Source organism: Lissotriton vulgaris, chromosome 4_1 (genome assembly GCF_964263255.1).
Source record: "Lissotriton vulgaris chromosome 4_1, aLisVul1.2, whole genome shotgun sequence".
Lineage (NCBI taxonomy): Eukaryota > Metazoa > Chordata > Amphibia > Caudata > Salamandridae > Lissotriton > Lissotriton vulgaris.
This window is the reverse complement of record NC_141691.1, coordinates 763,687,716-763,714,130: the sequence shown is the minus strand read 5'-3', so window position 1 is coordinate 763,714,130 and position 26,415 is coordinate 763,687,716. Positions and strand designations below refer to the sequence as shown.

Genomic DNA, 26,415 nt, shown 5'->3' with positions numbered 1-26,415 from the left:
GACTACGCACTGTGAGGTGAGGTGTGGCAAGCTGCTCGGGCGGTTCAAGGCGATTGGAGATGATGCTGCTGCATGGCTGCTGTCATTGCCTGCGGATTAGCTAACCTATCAAAAGGGACAGTCCTGGCACAAAATGAACGGAAGACAGGGATGTTTGGGACACAGAACATGCAAAACTAGGCTGCCCTGTCTCACTGATTTGCACGTTCTGGTGGTGTATGCAGTGTACCTGTGACTGTACGTGAACGCTTTATGTCAACTGAAGGGGCACAGAGTAGTGAAGTAGTCACTGGAAGGGGCGGAGAGGAAAACACTTGCTGACATTGGAGCGTTGCTGAGTGCCCTTCCCCCAACGCAATCTACCTTTGGGAGCATGGTGCAAGGTGTTTAAGCGAGTCTGTGGAAGCAATAACACGCACAACTAGTTTGTGAACAATACCCGGCTACCCATCTGTCCCTGGAATAGTAGCTTTATACTGAATGAGCCATACATATTAGCACTGGACACCCTACGTTGCCAGAGGCGAGTCAAAATTGGCAAACCAAATACGAGACAGCCCTGGATCACATTCGATAAAAAATCTAGCAAGTCTACGGAGGATGAATCTAGCCAACAGAGCACCGCCGGTGAAAGCACAGCCTCTACGCCACCGGAAGAAGATATCAGGTCCATGTTCAAGGAATTGAAGTCCAGTCTTCAGGGTTTAGACTCCAAGATGGATTCCCTGGCCGAACGAATGGACAGGATTACGCACAGGGTCGAAAAACAAGAAGGACGTCTAACTGTGTTGGAAACTAGGGTAACTGAGACTGAAGAAGGACAAACAGATTTGGATAAAAAACGATGTGGCCTAGAAGGAGTATTGCACGCAATACAGCAGAAGAACGAGGATTTTGAAGCCAGATCGAGTAGGGAACTACATAAGAATCACGGGAGTAGCTGAAACATCAAATATCCAGAACAAGGAGAAATACATTGACACAAAGATGACTGATCTTTTTGGTGCAGATCTTTCCGCCATGTTTTTAATAGAAAGAGCGCATAGATTGCTGGGTCCTAGACTGCGCCACTGAGGTCCATAATAGCAAGACTACTTAACTATAGCGACCGTGACATGAGCCTTAGACTGGCACGGGAGAAAGGCGACATACAGTACAAGGGAAATGCAATTGCACTGTACCCAGACTTCACGTTGCAAGTCCACGCGGCACGTAGGGAATTTTTGCCGGCTAAGAAGATATTTCAACAATTAGGCACATGGTATTCATTGATATATCCTGCAAAGTTGTGAGTCCAGGGACATGGAAAACCCACCTTTTTTACGGACGCCAAAGCGGCTTTAGCTTATGCGAAGCAAATGGTGAAGGACCAAAAGAAAAGTGGGACGACAAGTGACTCCCAAGTTACGAACAACATGAGCGACAATGACTGAAGACTGAGTCCATCTCAGCCAGATAGGCAGATAAGTCGCCCAGTTTGCTATATTGTGATGTCAGTTTCTAATGGTTTGCACAGTACTGCAATTTATGTTTCTGAAAAAGCTATGATTGAGGACAACGTATACTGAATACCTCTGAAATAGCCCCTAAAAATTTTGTAAATATGCAGGCAAAATGGTTTGTGGTGGCTAGACAGTGGCTCAACCACCCTGCTATGAGTGAAGGGGAGGAATGCCGGTGGACCCACGTCCCCCATGGGATGTATTCCCTAAGTTAAATGTTGTGGAGTTTATATTTACAGTTATGGGATGGTGGGATGGATCTTTCACAACCTGATTGGGGGGTTGGTGTGGGAGGGAAGGGGGGGAGTTTAATTCAGGGAACCTGCCGGAACATGTGCGCAATATGTATATGGATAAGCGTGGTTCTCGCACACTGGATTGCGCGTGAGTGATTGTTTACATCAGGGCATTATGAGTATAGCTCGTAACATTTTTGCATTATGCCACGTGTACATCCTACATGGCTCTGGGTCATCTAGAGGCTGAGTGCATATGAGTGACCAAAGGCTATCATGACACACTTGACATATTTAACATGGAACATGTGAGGTCTAAATGACCGTAGAAAGGCGAGGCTGGTCCACTCTTATCTCTCAAGACAAGGGGTTGATATTTGTCTCTTGCAGGAGACACACCTGAGGAGGAAATCTACAGGCTTGCTTAGAAATCACAGATGGGGGGAGGTGGTGGAAGCAGGTTACTCCACTTATTCCAGGGGAATGGCTGTACTGATACGCAAAGGCATACAATGGCGTTCGCATACTACAATTGTGGACAGAGAAGGAAGGTACATCCTCTTACAAGGTACATTATATAACACACCTACGGTGATAATAAACACATATGGCCCAAATACAGACTCCCCAGAATTCTTCCAGAGCATTTGGCAAAAGATACAAGCCATGAATAACATAACGTTCATTTGGGGTGGGGATTTTAACGTGGTTCTCTCGGATACTGCAGACAGGCAAGGGGCACAGCGTGAACATCACCCGAAGGCGGCAACATTACATTACATAATTGCTGACCTTCATAATGGTAGACTCCTGGAGGGCGTTATACCCAACACTTAGAGAGGGTACATGTGTAACGCATCATCATAATTCATGGTCACGGCTTGACTTTTGGTTGGTCACAAAGGACGCACACCCTTGGGTGACAAAGGCCACACACCATCCATATACTCTTTCTGATCATGCACCGGTGCACTTGACCTGTAAGGTGCCGGGTCCTTACGTCACACCATTCAGCTGGAGGTTCCAGTCAGAGGCGCTCTTAGATCAGGTATTTCGAGAAGAATTGAGGGTGAAAATAGAAGACTACTTTTCGTTGAATGAAGGGTCGGTGCAGTCACTATGGGAAGCGTTTAAGGTAGTTATAAGGGGTGATTGTATGACACGTAAAACAGGAGTCCTCAGAGATATCCGAAACACGTTGTAGAGGCTCGAGCGTGAAATTAGTGCATTGGAAAGAGCACAGATGCAATTCCCTTCTTCTGCTAAGGCGGCGCAGATCAGGGCTAAATTGACCCAATTTCAGGCGGAAGGAGAGAGGGAGACGAAATATTCCCACAAATATGCTCAGGCGCGGCGGTATGGTGAGGGAGAGCGAGCAGGGAAAATACTGGCAGGTTTACTTAGACCACCTAGGGGAGCAGACTATGTCACTGAAATACAGACTGAGGCGGGTGAGACAGTCAGAACACCATCAAAAATTTTAAATACAATGGCCCGCTACTATGAAGTATTATACACTTCCAAATCTAATCCCTCGCTTGATGAAGTAGTTGAAGACCTCGATACGTTGGCCCTGGCCTGGATTAACGATGGGGCACGTCAATATATGGATCTTCCCATAACTGTAGAAGACGTCAGACAGGTCATAAGCAGCATGCCGGCTGGAAAGGCGTCGGGTGCAGACGGGCTTACGGCGGCCTTCTACAAGGAGTATGCGGACATACTTGCTCCCCGCCTGTTACAGATGTATCTGGAAGCTCTGGAAACGGGAATTCTTCCTCCCACCCTTCGTGAGGCCATCATTATAACATTGCTAAAACCAGACAAAGATCCCACTATGCCGGACTCGTATCACCCACTTTCTCTCATTAATTTAGATGCTAACATTTATGCCAAACTTATAGCAAATAGGCTGCAAACAGATTCTCCCACAAATAGCCTTGCAGGACCAGTCTGGTTTTATACCGGGACGTTCGACTGCCTACAATTTAAGAACGATCTTTGGAATACTCCACTACTTGGCACCTCATGTGCAGACAACTACCGCAATGTTAGACGCCACAAAGGCCTTTGACTCTTCAGAATGGAAGTTCATGTTCACCTTGCTGAATCGTATGGGGCTTAGCCCGCTATTTATCCAACAAATACAGCTGCTTTACACAAATCCGGTAGCTAGAGTCAGAATAAACGGGCATCTATCTGAGCCTTTTCACATTACAAGAGGGACGCGACAGGGGTGTCCTCTATCACCACTGCTGTTTGCAATCGTGACAGAACCACTGGCGGCTCGGCTCAGACAACACCACACACAAATAAGCATAGGGTTTACATCCAGAGGGTTACTGATATCAATGTACGCTGATGACATGATAGTGTATTTAACCAATCCCAAGGATAATTTTGTGGTAGTTATGAGGGAACTGGTACGCTACGGTGGACTAACAGGCATTCAAGTAAACTGGAATAAGTCCATAATATTGTCACTAGCAGATACCACTATTCCATTTGAAACAGAATTCCCTATTCAATGAGCCAGTGGGTAGGTGAAATATTTGGGTATTTGGATATGTAGATCTGTCCAAGAAATATGGTTGGCTAATTATGGTAGAGCAGTGGACTGGATCGAGTGCAAAGTTCAGAAATGGAAATCGCTTCCGCTCCCTTTGATTGGTCGCATAGCGATAGTAAAAACGGTGATTCTGCCCAAGCTGTTATATTTTCTCGCAAATATTCCAATGCCATTGAATGTTCACTTCTTCAAGAAACTGCGCTCCCACATTTTGGACTTAGTATGGGCAGGCAAACAACCCAGGGTTTGGTGGAAACTGTTAACATTGCCCTTCCCACAGGGAGGTTTAGGAGTGCCAGATTTTGAACTATACACATACAGCGCTCAGGCGCAATATCTACATTTTTGGCACCAACCTACGCCTTATCAACCACATGTAGCGATAGAAATTGATAGAGTAGCCCCCACTCCACTCAACACAGCAGTATATCAACCATACAAGCGACCCCACTTGGAAATTGACACGGTAGAGGCCACGAGGTGGGCATGGACGGGGATTATGAGGAGAGCCCAGCAGACTGACTTGTATGCTCCTTCTATGCCTATTGGAGGCAATCCGCTTATATCCCCGTTAACAGACAAAGCGACCGCGAAGTGAGCTCGGGCGCATGCATTGGAGAAAGGTAAAGATCTATTCCCAGAAGGTTCATTCCTCACACTCCAGCAGATGTGCAGCGCACAGACACCAACAGCGTCAGATATGCTTTTATACTATCAGATTAGAGCTACGTGCCGAGCCAGGTATGAGTCCTTTCCTGGGGAACTTCCTGTGCTGTCAGCGTTAGAGAATGTTCTGTCCAACCCTTCCCCCAAGAAATTAATAACGCGTATATACAGTATAACGCAAACTGACTCGCCGGTTATTGTCCCCACGGCAAGGGAAGAGTGGGAAAGAGACAGCGACAGCACCATTTCGGAAAAGCAATGGCAGTTTAGTTGTGCACAACTAGAACATCTCTCACCAAACTATAGACTGAGGTTGATTCATTTTAACTTCTTACACAGAACATATCGCACACCTGCTCAGGTGCATAGAAGTGGCATTCATCCAGATACTAAATGTTGGAGGTGCGGGGCGCACAACGCCACTTTCATGCATTTATCGTGGGACTGTGGACAGATAGGGGAATTTTGGCAGAAGGTGCTTGACATAATTGGGCACGTCACTGGGAATCAGTTGCAGGCCACCCCACTAATTGCGCTCTTGGGGTTTGTACTGGAAGTTCCGAAGGGATCTAGGAAACTGACAGCCATGTTGTTATTGATGGCAAAGCAGCAAGTGGCAATGCACTGCAACAAACAACAACCTCCTGCGGTGGCCGCGTGGTTGAATGCTGTGGTGTATTGCAAAGACCAGCTATCCACTTACTGGGAGCTAATGCCGAGCAGGTCTAGACCTGTGGATATCTGGGAACCATTTGTGAGCTGGTTGGGCTCTGGCGGCTCTGACCTCCAGGGGCACTGAGGCATGTGACATGTTTGATAGAGGGGTGGAGTGATGGCCCCAGCGGTCTTTTAGTAGGATTAGACCCTTTAATAACTTGAGAAGGGAAGCTGAGCCGGTAGGGTGCAGTCTGGTGCGTGGTGAGGCCACGGACACGGTGGGAACTGCGTAACATCCTGAACGGGTTCAAAGCACAATGAGTAGGGCGGGGGGGGGGAGGGAGTTATTTTGTTATGATATATAGAATACAACTGCTTACTTACCAAACATAATTGGTTTGCTGCTTGACACGTTGGTCCAGATGATGTAAAGTTTTGTAATGCTGCCGGCCCACTGGGTTGTAGGCGTGAGAGCTGTGTATGGGTTGCTGTACTTAACCATGTGTTTACAAGCTGCCGGCCTCAGGGATGTGGGCATGAGAAAAGCTGTGTCAACTGTGATCTACGAAATAAAGACTGCTTTAAAAAAAAATTTTTTAGAAACTTATGTGCCATGTTGTCCTCATGGATTCTGTTCAAATTTTTCTGATTCCGTTTACATTATACTCTGTGGAATGGTTACATGAAATGTCATTTTAACATTATTAAATGTAAATTGTGTGCCCCGGATAGCACAAGTTTTAGTCATTATTTCGGTTTATGTCTTTGTTTTGAAGGATTGTGTAAGTCTAATTTCAAAAATGTATTTGGGAAACACAAAACTAGAACGCTAAGGGCCACACGTATTAAGCTTTTTTACAGTTGCAGACAGGCCGTTTGGCCACCGTGCGACTGAAAGAAGGATTATGAAACTTGAACTGTGATTCAGTAACAAGTTAACGAATCGCAATTTTGTTTTGTGCTAATAAACGATTTGGCATTAATGCCGAAGTCCGATGATATGTAATAATGTTTTGCGACCGGATTCTAGTCACAAAACATTAATAATTTACTGGCTAAAGAAGTGTAGTGATAATACATTCGAAACGAGGATGGGTCAACCTAGGGACACCTTCCCTTTTGTAAATGCAAAAAAATAGTTTATTTAAGAGGAGGCAGTCCTCCTCTTAAACAAACAAAAAACACACAAAGTTATTTTTTTTAACGCAGTCATGTTTCCTTTAAAAGAAATGGGCTGCATGTAGAAAAAATAGTTTATTAAAGAACAATCACAGATATGGTGGTCTGCTGACCCAAGCAGGTCACCTTCCCAGTGAGGGCGGTGATTCCTAGAGGTTCACAAATTGCGGCCTCCCTCATTAATATTTATGAGGTAGTTCGATTTGTAAACCACTGGGAATCACTAATTTAAAAGTCAAACTTACATATATTATAAATTGCCATTTCCAAATTGCCATTTTGTAAAAATAGCAATTTGGAAATATCAATATTAATGCTGCTGCATATGTCCCTAACAATGTCCCTCAACTATATTTGTAGCTTAGAAATAAGGATGGATGTTTTAGAAATGTCAAATTTTAGAATATGTGTAAATAAAGAATTTTAATGTGTGTCCGGAGCTCAGTGTGGGGGGGGGGGGGGGGGGCACCGATATAAGACCATGCCACTGATCTTTTCGGGGAATAGCCTCATCTGCATGTACTGGCCAAACACCAGACTTGCACGGAGACACCACTAGGCTTAGTTTAAGGCTATGATGTGTGGGAGTTGGGAGAAACAGTGCTGGGAGCAGTACTTAATGTGGTGTGGGGGTTGTGACCATGAGCAGTGCTTCTGCAGTCTACCTGGCTACCCCTGGGGATGGAGGGAGTGAACTGTATGTCCTCCCTGCTTGTCTGGCAAGGAACAGTGCTGCATTGGCTGGTCCCCTGCAGGACCTGTGGCCAGAGACCAATTTGATGGCTTGGCGGAAGTTTGGCTGAGACTGCTAAAAGCAATCCAAGCCCTCTCAACCTGACTGTGCCTTGGTGTGTGGTCCCTCCCTCTTACTCACCTGTGTAATGCAAGTGGTCATTGAGGAATCGGAAGTCTGCAATGCCTTGCACCGCAGTGCCTGTGCATAGCTTGGACCCAGATTAAAGATACATTGCTAGGAAGATCAAAAACAATGTTGTTGCCATAAACTTGTTGCTTATTCCACACTAGGTAAGTCTTAAATTACGGTGTAACCCTTAAATATACTTGACCAATATAAATTTGCATCCAAAGCAGACAGGCATCTTTTTTTTTAATTTACCAGATTTTAGGAGAACTGTAATATGTGGGATTTAGTATTGGGTGGCAGCGACTCTTTCCGTTCTAGGTCTTTAACACTGCATTAGATCTGAATAAACTCTTCCTTACTGTGGTCCTTGTCATGTATAGAGTTGGCACAGCCGCCTGATGCCTTCTTTGTCATATACGGTCATACCCCTGCACAATCGCCAAGCCATTCGCTCATCCACCAACTATTTCAGTTGAATACAGAAGTGATCTTGATTTTCTTTCCTTGCAGTTAGAACATGGATTGAACTATGAACAATTATCACACTGGACAAGAGCAGATTCGATGAATATAATAAATGTCGAAGTGTCTCTGCCCAAGTTCAAGATGGAAGAAATGGATGACCTCGCACACACCCTGGGTGGCATGGGGATGAGTGATGCTTTCAGCAGGGGAAAAGCTGATTTTTCAGGGATATCTCAAAAAAATAACCTCTGTGTGTCCAAAGTATTGCACAAGGCCTATGTAGAGGTGAATGAGAAGGGCACTGAAGCAGCAGCTGCTACTGGTGTGGTCATGGAATTAACTTCAATGCCAATGTCTGCCACGTTTGTGGCAGACCATCCTTTTATATTCTTTATTCAACACAACAAGACAAAAAGCATCCTCTTCTGTGGAAGATTCTGTTCCCCGTAGGATGAGCACTTTCCCTGTTCAAATCTCACCTTCCCAGTTAAGAGTCTAAACAATGTGCAATTTGTACTATTTCCGTTACATGCTTTAACAGTGGTCTAAAGAAAAAGTACATTTAAGGTTTCCATTATCATTGTTGTCATCACTGACAAATAACAGACTACCAACTGGGTGATGTTTTTGTATGAAATTGTCTCTGCAAAATAAAGACATTTTAGGTAATAAACTGTATAACCTTCTCATTTTTATTGATTGTCGATTTCCACCTGGGTCCAAAAGGCTCAGTTAATCCTGATCAATTCACAGTGGGATTTGGGGTTAGAAGTGGTCGCTATACTGACCTTGATAGGAAAGAGAAACAATTGGGACGATCACAAAACACAAACATTTGTTCTGAGGCAAATGGGAAATATCCAGATTATCATAGGATTGAACAAAACATGATAAATGTATGTCTTTAGGTTTGCATCAGCGTAGAAAAGGGTTTAAATTAGGCTGACGTAATTGTGTAGCGTCAACCAACAGAAAGCCTTCTGATCATCTTTAGATTTGAGTCAAAAGTTAAAGAGTTACCTAGACATAGCAATGTTCCTAATTTATTCTCACTGCAGAAAAAGCAAAAAAAAAAACACAAAGTGAATTAAGGAGTGCTTGAATTTTCTCAGATGTTAAAGATCGGATCTGGTCACATTCCCGTCCATTGTGTTTTTGCTCACTGTATCACTCCAGACAGAGACCAGCTCTGCACAAATCAGTTTTTGTCCTACTCCAATAGGATCTGTCCATCTCAAACTCAGCTTAACCTGAAAGAACATGAAGTAATGTGTGACCATTAGAGACCTGGCAATAAATACCATTTGCCCCAAACATCACTGGTTTCAGAAGGATAATTCCATAGAAGCAACAATGCTCCTTTCACCATCAATCGTCTCCCAAATAATCGGACACAGGCTCAAAGAATAAGGAAGAATGACAGTTTCAAAGACCCTATCTGTTTTCAACTTACCTGGGTAAAGCTAATGAGGTTCAGCTTGAAATTGTCGGCATATTGAGTGTTGGCCTTCATATTTGGGCATTATTGACACAGCTAGGTCATTTATTGCAACTAACAAGTAAGTGATTGAAGTAATGTTTGAATTCATATCAGCCGCTCTAGACCACTTCACAAGTAGATCTTTTTGCCACTGTTCAACTCACCCACATGTAATTCAGCCGTAGTTCTGCTCATATAGGAACAATTCAGCTGAACTATCAGGCCACATCTCCTCCAGGCAGGAACATAATCAACACCAGCCTTGTGTAAACCTTCTTGGGCCTCATAAGTGAGGTGAAGATTGAGTTCCCCAGCACAGTGAAAACTGATCCACATCAGGGCACCCTGTTGCACAGCGAGGAGATAGATGGATATCTTGAATTATTATCAGCCACTGGTAATTGTTCAAGACCTCACTCGAGTTCATCGGTTTTTGTCCATTGTGCCAGTTTTACTACTGAATATCAACATGAAGGATATCAGCATACAAGAATATCAAGGTCAGAACATAGAGGGGCAAAATATTGAAAGGTAGATGCATATAGGGAAGTATATGCTTACTATTACTGGCTCCACATTTACGTACCCCAAAGATATACACACCAATTAAGTTCATATATATGTGGAATTAGGTATAGAAAAGCTAGACTTTACTGTCAATATTTTGTTGAAATATTAGGTCTTTGATATTTAGTACCCTAGATAATCTGACTTTGATATTTAGTATGCACACCTTTATGCCACTCTAGATAGAGACCAGCCATTTGCAAATTCATATTGATCCTACCCCAGCAGTCCAGCCCAAACTGCCAGGTCAGGTCCCCTTCAACATAAAAGTAGTGGAAGCAGAGGTGAAAGATTGATTGTAATGCTGCTTGGTGATTAGATCTTAAAATTTGTTTTTGAGTGCACCAGACCACATGATAAGACCAGAAGTTTTTTTATTTTTGTCAGATTCATAAGTTTGTTTTGGAAATTGGTATACTTCCATTCTTCTCTATTCTCCTCCCATCACATTTCTGGGGTGTCTTGCATTTTCTACTTCCAGCTTTATGGATATCTAAAAAAAGTGCCCTCACTCTTCACTTTCAATGGCTAAAATCCACAACCTGGCTTTCAATTTCATCTTTTCTTCTTTTTTTCTTTGCCTACTGTTTATTGCATCCATGGCTTATGCCCTCCTCCCTACCCTTGTCTACCCTTGTCTTCTCCCATTCAGTGTTACATTCCCAACCAGCCTCATTGGTCTTCCTAGGATTTTCTTCTTATTTAGCACCTGCCCTAGTAGCACATTTGGCCAGCTTCAACCCGATTTCAAATGCAGATTTTCACTACTAGTTTGTCCCGATTTTTATTTAAGACTTGAAGGCAAGTATTATACCTCAAGTCTTGTTTTATTATATCTGAACAGCCCGGATGGCCCAAGGGCCCAACATTCAAGTCATTGCAATAAGTAATCCCTGTGTGCAGTACACCCTATATATAATACTCTGCTGAAAACAGTAAGGCTGCTCATCTTGAGGTGGATAAGAGTTACAACTGATGAACAGTGAAAAACACAATAGGTAATAACAGAAAGATCATGAGACATAACACCTTTCCGTCAAATAAGATCTCTGATGCATATGATTACTGGGTTGGAGAGTTGGGATAATACTCACCTCAGTGTCCATAATAAATCAGGAATTTCCTGACATAAACACAAACTAATTAGAAATCTGCATTTTGAGGCAAGACCCATGGTTTCTTTTGTATTTGTGTAAAGCATAACCACTAAAGAAGTGGAAGTGCGAGCTACTGGTTTGCAATAAAAAAGTGTAGAAGTTCAGATTTCTAAGACAATGTCCTACCTTCAGGATATACTCCTATCTGGAACCTACAAACAATGCTTCAGATGCTGCAGTGCTTATAGAGCAATAGTCTAAATTTGTTTTGACATCACTAGGAAACAAATGCTTAATTTATCTGTCCCATTAATGTAAGGTTTGTTAAGACACTTGTTTAAGTTGTCTTTGAAAGGGTATAATATGGCGGGAAGAAGAACATTTCCTGACTGCACTAGACGAAGTTCATATTCCTGAGAAATAAGGACAGAATATAACTACTGTGGTACTGTTGGTGTTTCTATAAATATGAAAATAACCCCCATAATGGGGACATTGTCTAGGATCAACACCCAAATCCTTAACAACTGAACATCTCTTGAATGTTACCAAGCAGAACAAAGTTACCAGGTTTACTGAAGTCATCTTTAATCTAAGGGAAGTACAATAGGGCCTCTTCAAAAAGAAAGCAAAAACAAAGAACAAGTCCCAAAGAGAAATAATTTGAGGGAATACTCAACAGAACACCTGTCAGGAGTCTACAAACTAGCATATGTACACCCACTGACTTACCAATTAACTATATATGTTCCACTGAAAAAGTAACTCCACAAGCATTAGGTCTTTTAAGAAAGTGTCAGATAACAAGTGTCCTAAAAATGAGAACAAAAGATGCAGCTACTGAAATTGAATTGAAACTCCTTACCAACACTAGCTACACAAAGTTCTTCAAGTTAATTTGTAAGCTTTACAAGTGCCTTGAGCCCAGGAGTCCTGCATAAGGATAATATCTGGTTGTGAAAGGCCTAGGATTCACCAAGATGACCTGAAACTTTCCAATCCCTGACTTATAGGGGCCAGTTCACAGAGGGCCTCTGCACTCATGACGGAGGCCCTGCAGTCGTAACAGAGCCCTCGCGGCGGAACGTCCGCAATGGGTAACTGCAGTAGGGAAGCCCACCATGAGTACGGGCCCCCACTACGTTTGCTGGGTTTCCACTATGAGTGCGGAGGCCCTTTGTGAATCGGTCATTGGAAATGGAGGTAAAACATAGTTTAGGATGTGAGACTAATCTTGACAGAAAATATCTGACTCTAGGGCACCTTTATTTGATTTTTAGCTAAAAAAGAGACATGGGTGTTTAAGTGGAATAAAAAGAGGTTTATAAGACAAGGACCCCGAGCAAGTTGAAGAACTAACATTATTGAGAAGCTAGTTGTCAAAGTATAGGAAATGCCTTGAATGACGTCTGCTATGCAATTGTGAACTCCTGGAAGGTATTCAATAACTATAGTTTTTGGACATACAATTCACAAAACCCTCTAGACGCAAATGTGGTTCTCCTCACTCTTACCGATTGACTATCCACCCTGAGAAGTGTTGAACACTTGTTTCTTCATTTTAGAAAAGTCTGGGCAGCAAATGAACTCCAGAAAGCTGTTATGTGCAATTGGACCTACTCCCATAGGATCATGTTCCTCTAGCCTGGCTCCCCAACCTAGGTTGATTGTATTGTACTATAAGACTAGTTCTGGGCTGATGCTTAAGATAGCTCTGCCTTTCCAGGCATCTAGGTGATTCACCCACCATTGTCATTCATTCCTGCTTACTAGACTGATACAAATGAAGTAAGATAGGCCCTTTCTCGGATGTTGGAGCTCTCTGTAGGTGCTACAAACCCAGAAGACTTATAGGAATAGAAGACTTGACTGATATCTCTGGAAAGAATCCTCAGTGAGATTCTTGATATATTTTGGAACATCTGAAATTTCAAATTTTATGAGCACTGTTTTGTAACATTGTACTGTAATTGCAGACTGACTTTTTCCATCCAAGTCTATAAGAAAGTCCAGGAGATCTTCTTTCTTGGAAGGGGAGGTCTCTGACTTCTCCCAATAGATCAACCCAACCCACGTTTTAAAGGAGTATTGAAGATAACTGAGGATGAGAAAAAAAGGCCTTCCCAATACTGATTTATGAAAGCATATCACCTACACATATATGCTCATGGAGATGCATGGCTCCAGAGAAATAAACCAAGAGGTTTCATCAACTTTCCGAAGATCCACAGAGTTGACAATAGCCTGGCATAAAAAGAGGAGACCTGGTAAATGAAACTGAAGACATTTCCTATGAGGTTGAATAGGAAATGTGAGGTCTGTGTCTTTGAGGTTGAGACATTCTAGCCAATCTTGGCAGAGAAAAGTATCCTGAGTTCACTATAGTTTCCATGTTAAAATGCCTGCATAAACAAATACCATAAGATATCTTCAATTGATGACAGGTCAAATGTTTTAGTTTTTCTGCTGAACGGTGAAAAGCATGCTAATGAAATCATGAGTATGAGGTACAAGCTGTTCTACTCCTAACGGCTGAAGAAGAGCTTGTACTTCTTGAGAGTCCAGCATCTTTCCTTTAGTAAGAATAACACGGGATGAGGTGGAAAGGATTTATATGGAATGTCAATATATTCGATGTAAAAATCTTGATTGTGTTAAAGTCCTGGGAATCTGATGAGAAATTAAGTCCGTCGTAAAGGAAGTTAACTATTCTGTCTCCCAGTGGAATGTATGAAAAAAGCAGAAAAGTAGAGTTGCGTTTAACCAGGGAAACAAAGCTGAGATGTACTTTCCTAATTTCTTTCTAAGGTTTTGGAAGAAAGAAAAGCTGGGCCAGAGGGACAGTGCCTTGAAACAATAGTTTGTTAAGTTTCAGATCCCGTTTTATAATGAGCCATGATCTTCTTTCTGTGGAATTATCGTTCAGGTACCGGCTTCTAGACTCTTGGATGCGATAATGAGTATACCATTTTTAAATAAATAGTGCCAGGCAGGTCCTTCTTCCCTCCTTCTGATAACAAGTAAGTAGCCTCCCGGCCTCAGTCCCACAACCGGGTTATTGTACTCACATCCTATGTGCTTGGATTGCGAGCATTGAAAGAATAGCCTAACTATATGGCAGATTAGAGAATTGATTCTCCCTGGTCAAGTATATAAATGTGCAACAGAGGTTTCTAGTTGAACAAGTGGCAGCTGCTACTTAAAGGGGTGGCAAGGGGGGATGAAAAACATTTAAAAAGTCACTTACCTGCTGGCCAGCCGCCGCCTCTCGTCCCCATTTGGTCGACTCCTGAAGCAGGAAGCACACAGGCTCCCAGACTCCCCTAGCCAGTTACCACAGTGCTGTCACCAGCATGACAGCAGCATTGTGATTGGTGAGTGCCATGGTTTGGCGCTCAGACAGGGAGCCTGTGCACGTTCTCCACCAAGGCTGTGCATTACAGCTGGGTGTGGAACATGCTTAGTGCGCATGACTGTTTGCCTGGCCCAAGACAGACAGCCAAACCGTCATGTGCACTTAAGAGAATGCCCACAACTCATCCCCCTGCTCCTGTGACAGCCCAGCCCTGCCAGCACCTAAAATGTAAGTTGAGCAAGGACGGACAAATAAAATGATAATAACATTGGGTTATTATCAGCTAATTTTTCCCTTTTTGAAAATGCTCGCAGAGCAGTGGGGCGACGCTCCTCTGCCTTAGCGGAGGAGCCGCTGCTGAGTGAAACAATCATAACTGGAGTATAGAACAATTGCATTCAAACTCAGGAAATCAAATGGTAGTAGCTAAAAGGGTGGACCCACTTATATATCATTCAAAGAGTATCGTATTTACAATTTGGTACATATATACTGTATATAGTGCTAATGTGATCACACAGTGAGTGAAAGATAAATAGTGCAATGATGTGCATAAAAGAGCAAAACATAATGGAACATATAACTAAATTCTGTAGTAGGTACAATTATTCCACTCCTGATGATACAGTAACCTAATACAATTTAGCAGCTATTATATTCCACTTATCGGAATAGTCTGACCAAGGGCATTATAAGAGTCACCATCAGGACAAAGCTAGTTTATTAGAGCAAGAGCAGAAATTCTAAAATGAGACAATGGCGTGAAAACCAGAAGTAGCAAATATTGGCAGGAAATTAAGCAACAAAAGCAACTCATATATGCGTTACCCACTTAACTTGAACTAGCTAAAGGGGTCTGCAAAAAACGTAAAGTGGCATGATTAATGTTAACTCCTTTGCTGCGTCGAACGTTCAGCACCCAGTGCTGAACGTTCGAATAACGAGCGCTGGCTCGTCGGCCAACAGTCGTTCGCAGCACTGGGGAGGTAGCGTTGACGTCGGCCGTTGGCCGACGGCAACGCTTAAGGGGTTAAAAAAAAGGAAACAAATTCCATAAGAAGGAAGGCACAGGATTGAGACTTTAACAGAGCCAAACCAACTGGGATCACACTTACTTAAGTGCACAGAAACACTGGGCCTTAATCAAATAAGCGGAGTTTAAACATTGGTTAAGAATTGAAACCTGAAGAAAGAATTCACAAAGAGATGATTCTAAAATGTGTTGAAAAGCTTTTTGAAAAACTTATAAGAAAGGCAGGAGGACCCACTTGCGAAATGAGTGTCATTACCGGTCTCCCAACCTTTATTGATTTCCTGAATTTGAATATGACTGCTCTTTACACCAATTACTATTGTTCTACTTGGAACCTCTGCACATTTATATGTAAATGGTAATGGATACGGAGGTAATTGGGCTGCTCCTGTTCAAAAGCATGACACAAGATGAAGACTGGGTTACAGTCTCCCAACTAACAAGGAATTTATATAATTCCTGAGGGTTTTGAGATGCACCAGACATTTAGGTGTGATTCCATAGTTGAAGACACTAAATTTTACCCAAGTATTACCCGCTCAAATGTACTTACAACTGCTTCCAGATGAATATGTCTTATTCGCTGTGGTCAGTTTTTTATGTGCAGCTCTGGCGTTCAGGTGCTCAAGAATGGAATCAGTATTACATTAATGTATTAGGTGCTTCCTTGTTACAAGTTGTTTTTATCATATTTAGCTTTAAAGTGGTATTTTATGTACATGTGTGATATTTGTGTGGTTTTATGGATATTTGTTGGGTCTTTTATGGTTGCTTGTACAACCGAATAAAGATTTCACTACTACTCATATTTTAGTATTGTACTAGTGACCCCATCAGACAAGATTACATTTTTGGCTACCATATGCAAGATTACTAGCAGTGTTCACCTCATTGCATCAGACAGGGATGAGAGCAGGGGCAGGGGCAGAGATTACAGACTGGGTGCTATGGCATAGAGCCGGACATGCATAGGGCACCGGAAGCAGGGGGTGAGAGCGGGGCAAAGAGTAGAGACAGGGAGTAAGCAGGGTGCTGTGGCTTAGAGCCGAACAGCCAGAGGGCACCGGAAGTACGGGGTGAGAGCGGGGCAAAGAGTAGAGACAGGGAGTAAGCAGGGTGCTGTGGCTTAGAGCCGGACAGGCAGAGGGCACCGGAAGCATGGGTGAGAGCGGGGCAAAGATTAGAGACAGGGAGTAAGCAGGTTGCTGTGGCTTAGAGCCGGTCAGCACTTCACAGGCTTTGAATTTGGCATCTTTAACCAGTGAGCTGATTGCCACCTGAAACATCTCCCTGAGGACCTGGTTTTCTCTCCACCTTGGTGAACATCATAAGCAGATGGTAATCCGTGCCCATGCCTCTGTTGCTGCTATCCAGACCCTTGCTCTTGGAAGGAGTATGGCTTCCATCGATGTTGCTGCCCCCCCCCAGCCTCGCATCAGAGAAGGAAAGTTCTAAGTCATAGGTGGTAACCTGGGCATCCTGGTTCCCTTTTATCCTCTTGGTGGTGCTGGAGAAGTTCTCCCTCTCAGCTCCAAAGTAATAGAAAGCACACACTGCCAACACTGCAGCTAACAGCAAAGCACATTGGTAAGACCTCACGTTGCTGAGTCTGGCCATCAGGGAAGCTAGCACGAGTTGTGTGGTCATCCTCCTCTTGGAATATTGTCCGTCAACCTCTACGAGATATTGACAGCATAGAAAGAGATGTCAGACTAATTGAGAAAATGTTACAATTTTTAAAAAACGGGCGCAAGTACGGCTTTAAACCTAATAAAAAATGCTCCAATCCAAGATGGCCGCTATCAGTATTCTAACATGAAATTATTCAGGTCAGATTAGCAGAAATGTTTTTTTTGGTCAAATAGAAATAGGAACCAAAAAAGAGGCCAGCAACACATGCTCCTGTGAAATAACACAGCCTTGCACTACCCTCGTCAAAGAAAGGATCAATCTCAGGCACTCACTTTAATGACTGAGCAAAATTTTCGTCCAAGGTGGCAGGCCTACGTTTATCGTCTAAAAAAAACCATTCCAAAACGAAGCCTACGTTTTGCCTATGTTAAGACCGTATACCCAACAAAAATGGTCCCCACACCGTCTATATTTAACGAGTTGGTTCCATTACAGGATATCCAAACGTGTAGACGTGATTTTGTTCCAGAAAAAATGACAGCTACGTTCCTCCTCTCGCGAAGTAAAGACCAGCGTGGATTGCCACTGTACGGCTATATTCGTTCTGCAGTGCCCCCGGAGGACTATATGCAACCGTGCTTTACCTACCCATTCCGCCCTCTCGAAAAATAGAGTGCAGTTCTTATACACGAGTCAATTGTAGAAAAAGACTTGAGACTAGTGAACAATAAAGTGCTAACAGAATAGCTACAGATGGAGCAACTATAAACATTATAACAACATAGGCAATTTATGAAAAATAGTGGGCACTGAGAAATCTACATTTAGCTTGAATAATACAAGAAATTAAAGTATGGCATCAGGATACTTGTGGAATCTCTCCCCATTGCAAGCTTTACTACTTGGTGTGGGTGATCCAGTGATCAAATAGGAAGAGTGGAGAGAGTATTTTGAAAATTACATTTCACAATTCGATGATGATGATGAGTTCTCCCTAAAAAAGAAACTCAACCTACTGCTACATTGCTTAGGTGCCGGTGGCATCAAGGTATACAAAAAAATTAACGAAAAGGCCAGGGGAGAAAGTGAGGATAATGTTTATGCCAATGCGATTGACAACCTTAATACATACTATAAACCCACTGTATGCGTAGGTGTGGACAGATAAACATGTTTCCATAGGAAGCAGGGTAAGGAAGAGTCTGTTGATGACTATGTGTCCGCACTGAAAAAATTAGCCCTTAATTGTCGTTTTGGAACTCTGCATGACGAATTTATAAGAGATCAAATTGTCATGCAGGGGTCTAATGCTGACATACAAGACAATTTATGGGCTAAAGGGGAGTATCCCTTGCAAAACATAATTGATATTGCAAGGAAGGCAGAATTGACAAGGCGTTGTGCAAAAGCAGTTATCTCAGAATCTAAGGAAAAGAAAGATGAAAAAACAGTGAGCAGAGTGATCCAAACAAAACACAACCCTACTCAAAAGGGAAACACAACCACACAAAGGTCTAGATACAGTAGGTAAAGAAGCAACGAGAAGAGGTGTTTGCTACAGGTGTGGAAGCAATTCACACTGGGCAAATGACAAGAGCTGCCCGCTAGAGGCGTTAAATGCACATTTTGTGGCGTCGTAGGTCATTTTCAAAAGGTGTGCCACAGGAGGAATGCACGCTCATTTCGTGTTGTATATGACGACGAAAATGACAACATAAGGGTGCATAATGAAGAAGACGTAGACATATGTGTACTTAGCATTGAGGATCAACAAGTCAATGAAATTAATGACAGAACAAGTAATAATAAGAAAAAAACAATATGTGAGATGACTATAGGTGGAGTAAGAATCCACATTGTTGCAGATTCGGGATCCCCTTATACTATTGTGAACAAAAAAACATGGGAAGAGAAATTCTCACCTTGCATTGGAAATGATCTTGACCAAGCTGAAATTAAAATAAAATCTTTTACAGGTGTATGGTTTTAAAAAAACAAATTTCGAATACAAAGGAAGAGAGTCGGTTTGCAAATTATACATATCCGCTGTTGGTCCTTCCGTCCTAGGATGGATGTATCAAGGACATTTGGGGATAATTCTCAACCCAAGCAAGGATGAACCAGTCCTTGTCATACAAAGTGAAGACGATTATGGGAAAACCCTGATGAGCAATTACAGCAAGGTGTTTAATGGCAAAATTGGCGCATTAAAAGGATATCAACATAAGATCCAGGTCAAAGCAAATTCCAACTCCACTGTACACAAGGTCAAAAATCTTCCATTTTCAATAAGAGATGAAGTGAAAACACAATTGGAGAAACTACTTGAAGATGGGATTATTGAACAGGTGGAGGCGTAGGAGTGGATTGCACCTTTAGTTGTAGCCAAACGTTCAACAGAAGTTTGAGACTTTGTATTGACCTTACGCGACCTAAACAAGAACACTGTGGTCGAACAATTTCCCCTTCCAAAGATCAACGAAATGTTGGCAACCACCAAGGGTGTAAAGTGGTTCTCTACGATTGACTTAAAGGTAGCTTATCACCAGGTTCCGCTACATTGTGACAGTAAAAAACGTACAGACTTCATCACACCCTTCGGGTGCTACCAATTCACAAGGGTTCCGTTCGGCCTGGCATCAGCGTCCGCGATGTTCCAACGGCTGATGAGCAATATCTTTAAAGGTATTTCCGGGATATTAATATTCCAAGATGACGTCCTTGTAATGGGTAAGTCAAGAGGGGAACATGATGAGAAGGTTGAACAGGTACTCAATATTTGAGACTCAAAGGGACTTACTGCAGAACACAAAAAATGCAAATTTGCATGTAACTCAATAAACTATCTAGGTCATGAAATTAATAGCGAGGGTATCAGCCCAAAAAAAGAACTACTACAAGTCATCAAAGACTCACCTGTACCTAATAACAAAGATGAGTTACGGTCCTTCTGGAGTTTTACGCAAAATTTATAAAAAACTTTTCGAGCAGAACCTATGAAATGAGACAGTTACTCAAAATGAAAGTCAAATTCGAATGGAGTGATGCTTGTCACAATGCATTCAAGTATCTTAAAAAAGAACTTTGCGTAAGCATGCCTTTACAAGGGTTTGACCCATCACTAAATAGCACTATAACCGCAGACGCAAGTTCAAAGGGCCTGGGTGCTGTGCTGACCCAGAAAGACAGTAATGGAATAGAAAGCACAATAGCATTCGCATCACGATCACTAACACCAACTGAAGAAAGATTTTCTGTGATCGAACAAGAGGCACTGGCGTGCGTATGGGCGTTAGAGCATTTCCGTCAATTTGTGTGGGGGAACAAGGCCACCTTATGCACAGACCACAAACCCCCCATTAAAGTATTCAGTACAGCAGGCATGTATGCAGCATCTCCCAGGTTAGCATGATTATCTATGCGTTTATTTGATTACAACTACACCATTCATTATGTACCAGGTGTGAAGAACATAGTAGCAGACTTTCTAAGTAGAATGCCAGTCAGTAGTCCAAGTCAAGAACACTCCACAGAAGATGAGGATACATGCGTCGCAAGCATAAATGAGAGCTTCAAGGGTATTTCCAAAGAAGAATGGCTAGCAGAATTGAAGAAAGACACTGAACTGTGCAAGGTGATAGATATGGTACAGAAAGGGTGGAAATGCAAAAACGCACTCTATGAAACTTTGAGATAGTACTTCAAAGTAAAAGATGATCTATCTTACGAAAGGAATTTACTGTTGAGGAGTGGTAGAGCAGTGCCCACCATAACATTAAGGAAAAAAATATTGGACCTATGTCATGAAGGACATTTGGGAATAGTAAAGACTAAAAGCAGAGTAAAGGAAAGCTACTGGTGGCCAGGAGTTAGCACCGCAGTTGAAAAGGTTGGTCAGGGAATGTAACAAGTGCGTAAACTCAGACAAGACACAAGTCACGCTCAGACCTCCACTCGAACCTGTCTCTTGCCCCTCCATGCCATGGGAAAAGGTAGCGGTGGACATAATGGGACCAGTTAGGGAACTTGATGATCAATGGTATATTGTTGTCATCATATTTACAAAGTGGCCCGAGGTCGAGTTTCTTACTACACCTGATTCAAAAAACATTGTGGAATTCCTCGATGGTGTGTTCACAAGAGAGGGTCTACCAAAACAAATTATCAGCGACAATGGACCACAATTCATGTCGGATGTGTTCAAAGCGTACACAGAAAGAAATCAAATCGTACACAAGACAACCTCAGTCTACCACCCAGCTGGTAACGGGGCAGTAGACAGGTTTAATAGAGTCCTAAAAGGAATCATCCAATTAGCCAATGCAAACAGGCTACGTTGGACGCAAGAAATACTTAAAACTGTATGAGCGTACCGCATCACCCCAACGATGCAACTGGACACAGCCCGTTCGTACTCATGCGGGGCAGAACTCCCCTAACAAAAGACAATGTAGATTGGTGCAAGGCCGCAAAAAGAGTACACTGGTCTGCCGAACAAGCAAGAAGAAAAGTTGAGCAGACTCAGAGCAAATACAAGATACGTTTTGATCAGAAGCATGGGTGTAAACCAGTACAACTCAAAGTAGGGGACATCGTTAAGGTAAAGAAGAGCGGACAAGTGAGCAAATGACAGGACAGATTCTCCGCCACCCTTGAAGGTACGGAAATTGTACTGCAACTCAGCCCTGCTAAGCGAGGGAAAGAGTGTGGCATTTTTCCGCCCTATCAATATGCAGACATGCATCAGGGAAAACAGCCATGCCCACAGATGAGGCACCCTATCAAGAACAAATGCGGGTGGGTAAAAACAGCAAATCTTTCTCAGATTCATCTGACTGCGAATCTGATCCAGAGCCCACCATTATTGCGACTGCCTCGTCCCAAAGAGTTTGGTCTCTTCCTGAGAACCGTGTACAGTTTTCCCACCAGGACAACACCACTGGGGGGGTTAGAAAACAGCTGCCTTCTATTCCTGAGTTATGGGATACCACACCGGTCTTTACCAGCAGAGTTGGAAGAAGGGTGCTATTGCCTGTGAAACTGTCTGACTATATCTGTGACTAACTTATTATATACGTTAAAGTACATCATCTTTGGTTCTCGCTTATCCAGCCCCTTCCTCCTTACATCTCCCCCCTTTCCCCCTGTTTTTTTTCTCCTCCGTCTTTCGCTTTCGGGGGAAGATGTGTTATGTTCATTACATGTGTCCCTGCGAGGACACCTTAAGCCTTGCCGTTATGTCCCTGCGAGGACACCGTACAGCCCGCTCCCTCACCAGCTGCTAACGTCACCGGCTTTGGTTGACAGTTGACAGCTGATGACCGGACGCTGCGGCGCATTCCTGAGCTCCGTCCCGGAGCCTGTGTTGGTGTTAATTAAATAAAGAACTCGTTTTCTCCTCACTGTCTCCGAGAGTTCTTAACACGCATAAATATGTTCGCTTGGATTTTTTTATTAGCATTTATATAATGCTTACCACCCTTGAGTAGGCGTTGAAGCGCTTTACGCCGAACTGACAATAAAGGACAGATTAATTAAGTAGTCTGACTGCAGACCAACACTGATCAAGAAAAAGTCGCCACATTTCACTCCCACAATGAGGGAACAATTTGCTGTATAGACTAGTCAATGTGTATTTCGCTTATTTCCACAAACAGTTACTCTCGTCAATGTTCATGGTGCCCTACCCATCTGTCTCTCTGCAGGCCGCAGAGCCTGTCCGTACCGAAGCCGTGAGAACACTCACGACCGACTCCGCGTTTCCTTCTCCCCTGCCTTATTCCGAGCTCCATTTTCTTTCTCCCCCCGCCCGCAGGGACTGCGACGGTCAGTGACATACAGGAGCAAGCCAAGACCAAAAATAACAATGGAAGTCCTGCGCCTTCATACTTGACAGCAGGCAGTGTCTCCTTTAAATGAGATTTCCATTCTGAAGATGCAGTTAATACATGAGCGATTCATTTTCAAACATGACGGAAGTTCCTAAACACTCTTCTAGCCACAGAAAAATTATGGATTGGTGCAATAATCGTTTTTTTTGCACTCCACACCACCCTAGGTCAGACAATGGCTATATGCAAATCAGCCTTGACCCTGTGCCTCATGGGAACAGTCCAGCCCGAACTACCAAGCCATGTCTTTCCTAGACCGGAATCAAGCATCCAAAGACCGGTTTCTGGCTATCAGCCTTCTTCAGCCTGGATAGCTTGACTCCAGTGATGTGGAGAGCCTGGGACTCACGTCTGAGCATACCCAGCCCACTCAGGGTGAAAATTGCAAAAAACACAGTTGATGGACAGAATGCAGAACAATGTCTTACATTCACCCCAGTCCAAAGATCTGGGCCTAAATCCATCGTTTTTTTGGACTCCACACCACCCTAGGTCAGACAATGGCTATATGCAAACCAGCCTTGACCCTGTGCCTCATGGGAATAGACCAGCCCGAACTACCAAGCCATGTCTTTTCTAGACCGGAATCAAGCATCCAAGGACCGGTTTCTGGCTATCAGCCTTCTTCAGCCTGGATAACTTGACTCCAGTGATGTGGAGAGCCTGGGACTCACATCTGAGCATACCCAGCCCACTCGGGGTGAAAATTGCAAAAAACACAGTTGATGGACAGAATGCAGAACAATGGCTTACATTCACCCCAGTACAAAGATCTGGGCCTAAATCCATCATTTATTTGCACCCCACACCACCCTAGGTCAGACAATGGCTATATGCAAATCAGCCTTAACCCTGTGCCTCATGGGAACAGTCCAGCCCGAACTACCAAGCCATGTCTTTCCTAGACCGGAATCAAGCATCCAAGGACCGGTTTCTGGCTATCAGCCTTCTTCAGCCTGGATAGCTTGACTCCAGTGATGTGGAGAGCCTGGGACTCAGGTCTGAGCATACCCAGCCCACTCGGGTGAAAATTGCCGCCAATACCTGCTTCCTAGAAAAAACAATGCTTCAGACTTTAACTCTCAACCAATCAATCAGGGGATTTGTATAGCGCGCTACTCACCCAGAGGGTCTCAAGGCGCTTGGGGGAGGGGGGTCCGCTACTGCTCGAACAGCCAAGTCTTGAGTTGCTTCCTGAAGGAGAGGTGGTCTTGGGTCAGACGGAGGTGGATGGGGAGGGAGTTCCAAGTCTTGGCTGCCAGGTAGGAGAAGGATCTTCCTCCCATGGTGGTTCCTCGAATGCGTGGAACGGTGGCGAGGGCGTGGCTGGTCGATCGTAGCTGGCGGGTGGAAGTGTAGAAGGTCAGGCGGTTGTTGAGGTACCTGGGGCCCAGGTCGTCGAGGGCCTTGTGTGCGTGGGTGAGAAGTCGGAACGTGATTCTCTTGCTGACGGGGAGCCAGTGGAGGTCTCTCAGGTGTCCGGAGATGTGGCTGTTTCGGGGGATGTCCAAGATGAGTCGTGCGGAGGCGTTCTGGATGCGTTGGACTTTTTTCTGGAGTTTGGCTGTGGTTCGGGTGTAGAGGGTGTTTCCGAAGTCCAGTCGGCTGGTGACAAGTGCCTGTGTGACCGTCTTCCTGGTTTCGGTGGGGAGCCATCGGAAGATCTTTCGGAGCATGCGCAGGATGTTGAAGCATGATGATGAGACTGCTTTGACTTGTCTGGTCATCGAGAGGGAGGAGTCCAGGATGAAGCCTAGGTTGCGTGTGTGGTCCGTTGGTTTGGGTGCGCTGCCCAGGGCAGGGGGCCACCAGGAGTCGTCCCAGGCGGAGGGTGATGATTCAAGGATGAGGACTTCCGTCTTGTCTGAGTTCAGTTTCAGGCGGCTGTTCATCATCCACTCGGCTACGTCTTTCATTCCTTCGTGTGGGTTGGTTCTTGCGGTGGCTGGGTCGCTGGTGGGGGAGAGGATCAGCTGGGTGTAGTCGGCGTAGGAGATGATGTTGAGGTTCTGTTGTCGTGCGATGGCTGCGAGGGGGCTCATGTAGACGTTGAAGAGGGTGGGGCTGAGTGATGATCCTTGTGGTACGCCGCAGATGACTTTGGTGGCCTTAGATCTGTACGGGGGAGGCGGACTCTCTGGGTTCTTCCTGTGAGGAACGAGATGATCCACTCTAGTGCCTTCTCTTGGATTCTGATGTTGCTGAGGTGCTCCACTAGGGTGCGGTGGCGGACAGTATCGAATGCTACGGAGAGGTCCAGGAGGATGAGGGCCGCTGTTTCCCCGTTGTCAAGCAGGGCTCGGATGTCATCAGTGGCTGCAATGAGGGTGGTCTCCTGCTGTGGTTGGCGCGGAAGCCGGACTGCGAGTGGTCGAGGGATCCGTTCGTCTCGAGGAAGGTGGCAAGCTGTCTGTTGACGGTCTTCTCGATGACTTTGGCTGGAAAGGGAAGGAGCGAGATGGGGCGGTAGTTCTTGAGGTCGGCAGGGTCTGCTGATGGTTTCTTCAGGAGGGCGCTGAGTTCGGCAGGCTTCCAGCTCTCCGGGAAGGTGGCGGTGCTGAAGGAGCAGTTGATGATGTCCCGGAGTTGGGGTGCGATGACGGAGTCGGCCTTGTTGAAGACGTGGTGGGGGCATGGGTCGTTTGGTGATCCGGAGTGGATGGTGTTCATCGTGTGGATGGTGTCTTCGGTGCTGATCGGGGTCCAGTCGCGGAGGGTGGTCGTGGGGGGTGTCGGTTCGGTGGTTGGGTGCGTGGTATGTGTGCCGAAGCTGTTGTGCATGTTGGCGATCTTGCTGTGGAAGAACGAGGCGAGTGAGTCGCAGAGGTCTTGCGAGGGGGTGATGTCGTTGTTTCCGGCGCTGGGGTTGGAGAGCTCTTTGACGATGCTGAAGAGTTCCTTGCTGTTGTGTGCGTTGTTGTTGATTTGTTCCTTGAATGCTGTCTTCTTGGTGGTGTAGATCAACTGGTGGTGTTTGCGGGTGGTGTGCTTGAGGGCGGTCATGTTGTCTGTAGTCAGGTTTTTTTGCCATGCTTTCTCGAGTGTACGGCAGTTCTTCTTGGAGTTCTTGAGGTCGTCGTTGAACCAGGAGGCTTTCTTGCTGCCGGGCCTGCTGGGATGGTTTTTCAGAGGTGCGAGGTCGTCAACGCAGTTGGTGATCCACTGTGTGAGGTTGTTGGCTACTTGGTTGGGGTCCGTAGAGCTGGCGGGAGGGTTCTGGC

The 26,415-nt window shown here is 44.4% G+C and overlaps 1 protein-coding gene across 2 annotated transcripts in view; it reads left to right on the top strand.

The window, feature by feature from the left end:
- The window catches only part of LOC147722556 (serpin B10-like), a 206,064-nt gene that overhangs the window by 165,133 nt on the left and 14,516 nt on the right, over window positions 1-26,415 (top strand). Inside the window, exon 8 of one of the 2 annotated variants that reach the window (XM_086965091.1) lies at window positions 8,185-8,816. The exons of the other annotated variant lie outside the window; for it this stretch is intronic. Coding sequence (XP_086821217.1) covers window positions 8,185-8,589 — 405 coding nt within the window. The 3' untranslated portion in view covers window positions 8,590-8,816. Of the gene's footprint in view, window positions 1-8,184; window positions 8,817-26,415 lie in introns of those variants that run through there. 2 annotated transcript variants of the gene reach the window in all.